The 8664-nt window shown below is 32.5% G+C and overlaps 1 protein-coding gene across 1 annotated transcript; it reads right to left on the bottom strand.

The window, feature by feature from the left end:
- Positions 1–1390: 1390 nt before the first annotated feature.
- LOC120173066 (probable serine/threonine-protein kinase PBL1) lies at positions 1391–4524 on the bottom strand. Its single transcript, XM_039180353.1, has 5 exons — positions 4384–4524; positions 3028–3698; positions 2532–2789; positions 2263–2385; positions 1391–2121 (listed from the first exon to the last, which is right to left on the bottom strand). Exons 2-5 carry the CDS (start codon positions 3655–3657, stop codon positions 1519–1521), a joined length of 1614 nt encoding a protein of 537 aa, XP_039036284.1. The 5' UTR covers positions 3658–3698; positions 4384–4524; the 3' UTR covers positions 1391–1518.
- Positions 4525–8664: the final 4140 nt, after the last annotated feature.

Genomic DNA, 8664 nt, shown 5'->3' with positions numbered 1-8664 from the left:
AGACTCAAATAATTCAACCACTTAAAAAAAGTGAAATTCAAAAACTTTATATTATATAAATGAAACTTAATTCATATCACAACAATCAACCCCATGTTTAAATTTCTAATCTTAAAAAAATATTATTCTTTTAACCATTAAGATTATTTGATTTGATTCAGGTATTGATTGAAAATTTAATGATATATAATTCGTTTGACATCCAAATAAAATATTAATGACCTAATTATCGTATCTCTTTATTTACTAATTATAATAAAATAATTAAACAAAGACAAAAGGATAGCTTTTGCTTCGGTAGTAAATAGAAATAACAATTTTAGCCGCATTCGACTGGTTCTGACCCGATTCGACCCAATAGGGTCGGCTCGGGCTCAGGTGGATGGTGAAAAAATTATGATTTGACCCGATTTGAAGATAATAATGTAATTTTTTTTAAAATTTATTACTTTTTAATTAAATACTTAATTTATATATGGTCGGGTCGGAGTCGGGTGGGGATATATATTTTCGGGTCGGGTTGACAAAAATCTGACATGTTGCCATCCATAGCAGTAGACCCAATTTATCATTTGTCCCTATAGTATTTTCGCATCAATTTAACCCTCAAAGTTACTCAATTGCATCAATGTTTAAAATATTTATTATGATTTAGGGTTTTTAAGTTAAGTTTTAAGTTAGAGGAATAATATAAGATGATGCAATTAAACAACTTTGAGACTTAAATTGATACGAAAATACGATATGGACGAAAATGATAAATTATGTCTACTTCAAGGAAAAAAATAACCCTTAAACCTTAAATAAATAACATACTCAAATTAAATATATAATTTTTAATCTAAATATCAATACTCATATGAATCATTGATTTAAATTACAATGTATTAAAATCAGATGTACGACATGGGTCGATCCAGATTAATTAATACAGAACCTTAAAATCGGGAGGATAACTAATATATATATACACACACAAAAACAATATCTCCGTTTAAATTTTAATATTTACGTCTCTTTTCTTTACATATGAACCTCGATATTAAAATAATAAAATGATGATATTATATAAAAGATTGATGTTAATGGAAACCAACCACAGACAATCACCGCACCGCATATTGTACTAACGGAGCATCTTGTCGCTTGTTTTCAGCCATACCCCATAATGCGTTTCCATTGCGTGGCATATCATTATTTTATATGATATTCTTTTTACAAGTTTTCTTATTTCCAAAGTAAAAATATTTATATTTTAGTAATAAAAATATTTGATACCGAATTCAATGATAAAACAAGAAACAATGCACAAAGCATCGAGCCGAGGCAATTACCATAAGCAAATATCTATTAGAAGCAAATAATAAATCCATTTTCAGCACTCTTTATATACAGAAAGATCATCCTCTATGTTCATCTTTTATATGTTGGTAATGAATTTAGAAACAAAATAGACCCCCCTCCCTCCTCCAAAGAATAAACAAACGAACAAATGTATGCTTCTTTTTTTATAAACAATCAAAATCCTTCCAGACTGGTCCCTGTAAGGCTTTCCGATGATGATCTCCGAGCATATCGCAGTTCAAGTTCCTGTAACGAGAGGGTAGAGGAGCAAGCTCTCGGTGGAAGGGTCAATGAGGAAGTAGGTGGTGTCGTCGGAGATGGTGAGAAAATTGATCCAGGTGCCGGAGTAATGCTCCCATTAAGACTAGGTGATCCTGATATCTGTTTCCCGGCATTTGCCAATGGCTCTTGCAGAGGAAACAGGCACGAATATTTCATGTCTTGGATGATTTTGAGATTCTCCACTATGGTTCTCATGGTCGGCCTTTCGGATGGATCCTTCTGGAGACATCTTTGCGCAATGTCCGCAACAGAACGGGCACCTTTCATGGGAAATCGACCTTTGAGATTAGAATCCATGATGAGTGACAATCTACAATCGTCAGCAAGGTATGGTCGACTCCACTTCACTAGGTTCCTCTCTTCCCAGGGATGACGATTGTCAAGATTTTTCCGGCCAGTAAGCAATTCAAGTAGGACAATTCCGAAACTCCAAACATTGCTCTTCGGAGTTAGCCATCCTCTCTCCAAAGTCTCCACTGAAAGATTTGCCCCAGCCTGCAAAGATAGAGACAGAATCAAACACCAAATAAGTAAAAACAAATAACTTGTAAGCAGCGAGGTCGAATGAAATTCTAGTAACCTCTTCACACCAAGATTTGTTTTCTTAAACGAACAATTGCGAGGCAGTCAACTTACAACTGAGTTAGCAGAGATCTCCTCTGTCTCAGGCATATGACCAACGCATCCGTATCCTGAAAGCTTTGCACTGAAATCTTTGTCAATCTGTATGTTGGCAGTCGAAAATTCATTGTACATTGCCTGCATATGACGGAACCCTTTTGTAACTACACAATGGGGATTTTTTCAATCAAACAAAATAGAGCTTGTTTCAAACAAGTGACTCACTCTCATCAGTTCTATAATGTCAAAATGTTAGATGCATGTTGAGATTTGTATATATATACCTGAAATGGTCCTTCCTCGTGTAAGAACGTAAGACCCTGTGCAGAACATAAAGCAATTTTCATTCGGGTATTCCAATCAATTGGAGGTCCATCAGACCTCCCATATAGATGCTGGTCTAGACTTCCATGAAACAGCCTCTCATAGACCAACATTCTTTGTTCCAAATTATCACGCGCATGGTATCCAAGCAATTTACAAAGGTTTTTATGTTGCAATGATGCAAGTGCGTTCACTTGATGGATAAACTCCCTTAAACCCTACAGGAACACAGAAAGAACAGATTGAGACAAAATTTCAAGAATATGGCCATGCATACATAAAAAGGTGAAATAAAACAAAAATGTATATACAACAAGAAGGCAGAACCGTTAAATGGACGATAATAGCAAAAACATTCAAATTGCAGAAAAATAAAATATAAAAGATGCAATAGGGAAGTACATAGTACAATCATCCCATAGCCATAAATTTTCATTAGCAGAAATTTTATCCTACCTGAGAGGAAGGGTGAAGGTTAGTAACAGTAGCTTCAAACTTCTTGGAACTCGATGCATCATCTCCAAAGGAAGCCTTATACAGAACAGATGAAAGACCCTCAGATGTGCATCTATCAGAAGAGAAATGATCGCAAGCTGTAGCAATTTCTTCGTGAGAAAAGTTACGTAGTGATTCACAGGGAGGCAAGGGCAATGGTCCGGAAGCAAACAGAGGGCCACTAGCAATTCCTGATTTAAAGTTTCCCATTTTCTTGAGCCCGGTATGAGGGGGAGAAGGAAGTGGAAGAGGTTGGGGACTTGGTGACCTCGGTTCCTTCACTAATTCAACATGACTCTTTAACTCTTCCAGTCCTTCAAATTCAGCTGATGCAAGTCCTTCTTCCTTGGCAGCATCAAAACATGATGGAGCATATAATGTGTGTGTCCTGTCTCTGGTTGTCTCGTTATTAACTTGATATGGTTTTACTCTGGTTCTAAATCCTAGGGGTGCCAACTGCAGTGAACGGGTATGAACTCGGGGCTCGGGAAGTGCAGTAGGCGTATGCTCCCTGTGAGCAACGGGCTTTAGAAAAACCGAATGCTCTGTCTTTTTCTTCCTACTTCTCAACACTGTAAAACACCCCATCATATATTTGAATAGCCTAAACAGTATTTTGGTCTTCTATGCTTCTTCCAGAAGAAAAAAAAAATAAAAGTACACAAATTAATAGTTGTTTTGAATGGCGCGAACATAATGCCAGCAAACTCAATGTCCTATTATATAAGAGGAGCAAGCAATTTCCGCCCATCAAAATAATCAATCATACAAAATGTCCAAGGCCTAAACTACAACATATGAGCCATCAAACAATTAAGACAAAATCCAGCACTTCAATCCTTGAACAATTTACATAAAGTGATTATCGATATCGTACGAAGTGATTATGTTCGAGTTTCGACAAACAGAGATTGCATTGATCAAACGAAACCCCAAAATTTTCCAATTCAATAAACTTCATGAAATCCACAACAGAGACATAAACCAAACCTGCTCAAACAAAGGTGTTCCTTTCCCAGTCCAATAACCAATTACAGCAAACGACTATAAAACAATTCAGTGCACAAGCCATAATCATAAGACAAATCAACCCCAGATACAAGATAATTCAAACAAGAGGGACATGAATTAATCTTCACATCTACCAATCAGCTATTCGAATTTCCGTGCATGCATGGTTAGCGTAAGGCAAAGCAGTCCCATTAAATCAATGATAAGAACAAATCAACTAAAAGACAGATTTCAAACAAAAACACACCATGAAATCATCAATGAATTTCAGCAGAAAAAAATACAAAAAGGGGTGAAAAAACAAACCATGTAACGCGGGTCACGCAATGAAAACCTGATTGAGAGCTTGCAAAGGTATGGAGAGAGAAGAAAACCCAGAAATCCTGTTTGGAAGTCAAAAGAAAGATTATGGGAAATGCCGTTCAAAAGTTGAGAGATTTCTGAGGAATAGAGGAGAGAAAACATTGAATTACTAAATATTAATATACATATTACTATTTATTAGAAAAACAAAAATACCGATTTTAATTTATTCTCTGTTTACAACAAAGATACGCTTTCAACTTTTTTAATTTGACATTTGTGTCCTCGTTATCTCCTACCAAAATAATTTTAGGCTCTGTTGGTTCAAAAAATATTTTTTTATTTGTTAAAGATAGTAAAATATATTTAATATTTATAAAATTAAATTAAGTTAAAATATTTTATATTTAAAATTTATTGTAAATGAATATTTCTAATGCATATATAAATTTGAATTTGGTAAAAATAATATTTTTTTCATAGGACTTATATGGATTTTTCTCAAAAAGACATATAATCAATATAAAAAATATGTGTTTATATTAGGGCCGTAAATGAGACGAGACATATCGCGAGCTATTCGCGATCGACTCGATAAATACTCGGATCGAATGGACTCGACTCGAGCTCGACTCGAGTTCTTAACGAGCTACTCGATATTCGACTCAAAAAGCTCTTGAACAGCTCAAAAATATAATATTTTAAGATTTTATTTTAAAAAAAAATAAATTAATAATAATATTAATATTTGATTTTTTTTAAAAATACAGTAAGATTTCATGTATTTAAGGTTTATGTTCGAGTTTGAGTTTGAGGCTTCAATCGAGTTAAGTTTAAGAATTTTTTTTCATTTCGAGCCTTTTCGAGCTGCTCACGAACTTCAGTTCATGATTTCGAGTTCGAGTAAAATTTTTAAGCTCGCGAGTTTTCGAGTCGAGTCGAGCTCAGCAATACTCGAACTCAACTCGGCTCGTTTACACCCCTAATTTACATGTGCACAAATTAAAAAATATATATTATTTTTTAATATGTGTTTTAGTTTCTTATGAAGGCAGGTTTCCCGTGTGGTCAAACGTACATATCAAGATAAGTATTTAACTATCAGCTTTGACCATAGTCTGAAAGGTCATCGGTTGGGATCTGTTCTTTGTTTTTTGGTGGGACCCAGAACAATAAACTATTCTATCCTTTTGCTTAATCTAGCGTGCAAGTAGGAGACGATGAGGAGGTAAACTTTTAATTTTAAATATTTTTGGATGTGATTTCGGTGGTTAAGGTTTTGTTCGATTAATTCATATTAATTTGGGTTGAATATTTGATTTTGGTGAGTAAATTTTTTATTATTTAAACTAATCTTGTCGCCTGTACGGGATGCAAATTTGGCATTTTGTGATGCATGTAACTTTAAAAAGATTTATATTTAAGCTTAGTATATATATAAACACGAATTTGAGATCCCTGATATTGACATGCTTCACATACAGTGGTGCGAATGGTACTTTTTTAGTTTTTGGAAGTTATATATGATTGATTTTTTATCTTGTGAATAAAGTCAACATACTCATGACTCGGTGCTGTTTTTCTCTTGGTAAATTGTTTGTGAATTATCCATGTGAGTTATTAAGCTAAATAAATTAATATGAATGTTTGGTTTGTCGATGTTCATGAATAAGTTCGTTTATAAATTTTCTTCTCGACTCGTTTATCTGGTTGTCTTTTTCTTTTTATTTTTTTTTCATATTTTAAATATTAGTGAAGTTAGGGACTAAATTAAACACAATGTGAACTTTGAAGCTTAAACTGTGAAACTTTTAGAGCTTAAGGATTAGTGGTGTAATTTCATTATTTTAATGAAAGAGTACAAGTTAAAAAATGAATATGTTTACAAATGCCAAACGAATATGTTCACGAATGTTAAACGTAAATGTTCGTGAATGTTAAATGAATTGAACATTTAAATCTTAAAATAAACAAAAGAACACAAATACAATATTAAAAATTTAAATGAAAAACAAAATACATAACAAATTAATATAAATAAAAATGAATTAAAATTAAACTTATTTGAAAATTTTAATAAAGTGTTGATCAAACAAAAAATACAATGAAAAATAATATAATAAATAAATAAATAATAATAATTTCAATTTTGAATTATAGTAGAAATTTTCCAATTAACTCTCTATTATTATTTTTTATCAAAAGGTGTCATTTCTAAGTCTTTGTGCAAGTATCAGGCTGACAATGGGCCTCGGATTGTATTTTTTTTCTTTCTTATTATAGGCATACAAACCCCAACCCATGCCTAATTTAAACAAGGCCCAAAAGAAATTACAAAGTGTACAAACCAAGACCAAACAAACTAAAAATTCAATGACTTTATTACAAGTTTCAAAAATTAGATGACCAAAATACAAATACTCTAAAAATTTACGGACTATTAGTATATTTTACCAAAAAAACACTTTGACTAACTAACAAAGCACTTGATGGTCTACCGATTGTAGGATGTTTTATTGAGTCTTTCGATTATTAAAAGTTACAAAATTATCTCTCGATTGTAAGACGTTGCTTTGTTGCGTCTATCGACTATTAAAAATTATAAAATAATAATTAGACTATTAGTATATTCTAAAATCATTCTTTTTTCATTGAAAATGACTACAATATGAACATTAATCTACTGACAGTGATACGATAAAATTTAATCCCGAAATCTCAAACGATTATTATATGTCAGTCAACATATTAGCATCAAACGCAGACGACCTTCAAGTTTTAATAGAAAAGGACGAGTTTAAAATATATGAATAGTCGAATGACCATTTTATAACTTTTAATAGTATAAGACTCAACAAAATAATATTTTATAATCAAATAATTTTATAACTTTTAATAGCTAAAAGTATCAACAACTCATTTATATATTTTATCCTAAATTTTATAAAATATGCTTTTTATAGAATATTTTTTCATCTAGAATAAACGTTAATTAATATTTTTATAACAACTTCAATAATCATTTTGCTTCTTATTGTCCATCTTACACGTGCTCCACATGCTTCTGATTATATTTATGCTTTACACTTGGATATTGTAAAATTTCTCCATTTATTCCCCGTCTAAAATCTCTTCAGCAGGTCTTGAATCTCACAATCAAAAGCTTTTATTTGTAAAATAAATAAAATAAAACTCGAGGCCCAACTTATTCAGTCTTCATTGGCGACCGAGTTTGTGAGTGATAGTGTTAGAGAAAAGAAATATAAGATCTCTTTCCTTACCGATTGAAAGATTCGATGAAGTGTTCGGATTACGGTGACGTTGGGTGGTTCGCTGCCCGCGACGTCACGAGAAGTCCACTGAACTTATCATTTAGAGGAAGGAGAAGTCATAACAAGATTTCCCTAGGTGACTTACGGAAGGATCATTGTCTTGCAGTAAATATACAAGTGGACATTCATAACAAAATCGGTCTTGTTTTCCTTTGTATCTTTCTTGCACATTGTTTAAATCAACTAAATGATAAAAGTGTAAAGAAACAATATTATAATACCATTAGAACATGTAGAAGAAACACACTTATGACTTACCTCTGCAGTGCTCCTTCCCTCTCTCGCATTAACTACATCTCTTCCCTCTCTAGCATTTATCGACATTGGCATCAACAACTTGCTAAAAAATAAATCTTAACAAAAGTCAAATGCGAAGTGCATTATGAGAGGACCGTTCAGAAGTATTTAACTAATGATAATTAATCATTGTCATACTAGATCTCACTAAAACATCAACTAATTGAATGAGGAATATTTTGGCTTCAATTAAAGTGTCTTGTCAGATTACTAACAGCATACAAGATTGGAAAAGTCAAGTTATTGTTGCAGGATTCGGATGAAAAGATTGTGAATATGGTTAACTTAATATAGAAGGCTAACACAACTTCAGTAAAAGAAAAAAAATTGGGAGGGAGAAGAACATTAAGAATAATATATTGCAGATGGAAAAAGTGCAAAGATAAGTAACGTTCCTTCTCGTTACTTTGAACAAGCACAATTGTTTGGAACTAGAAGAGAAAGAAAATCAAAAGCTTCTTATGCAAACACGAAATTATATCCTCGTACAAAATATTTACAATATCAAGCAATTCCTCATCACTTACTGTTATGTAAAGAAACCAAAGGAAAAGAAAAGGTAAAACTTGATCGGATAATTTTTCCAGCTTAGCCAAAAAAACAAAAAGCTTCTAGAGTATCTATGCACTTGATAAAATTTGAAGCAGCAGAAAAC

The sequence above is a fragment of the Hibiscus syriacus genome, unplaced genomic scaffold (genome assembly GCF_006381635.1).
Source record: "Hibiscus syriacus cultivar Baekdansim isolate YM2019G1 unplaced genomic scaffold, ASM638163v2 tig00111941_pilon, whole genome shotgun sequence".
In the NCBI taxonomy this organism is placed as follows: domain Eukaryota; kingdom Viridiplantae; phylum Streptophyta; class Magnoliopsida; order Malvales; family Malvaceae; genus Hibiscus; species Hibiscus syriacus.
Note: the sequence above shows the minus strand (reverse complement) of the source record. Positions and strands in the feature narration are given on the sequence as shown.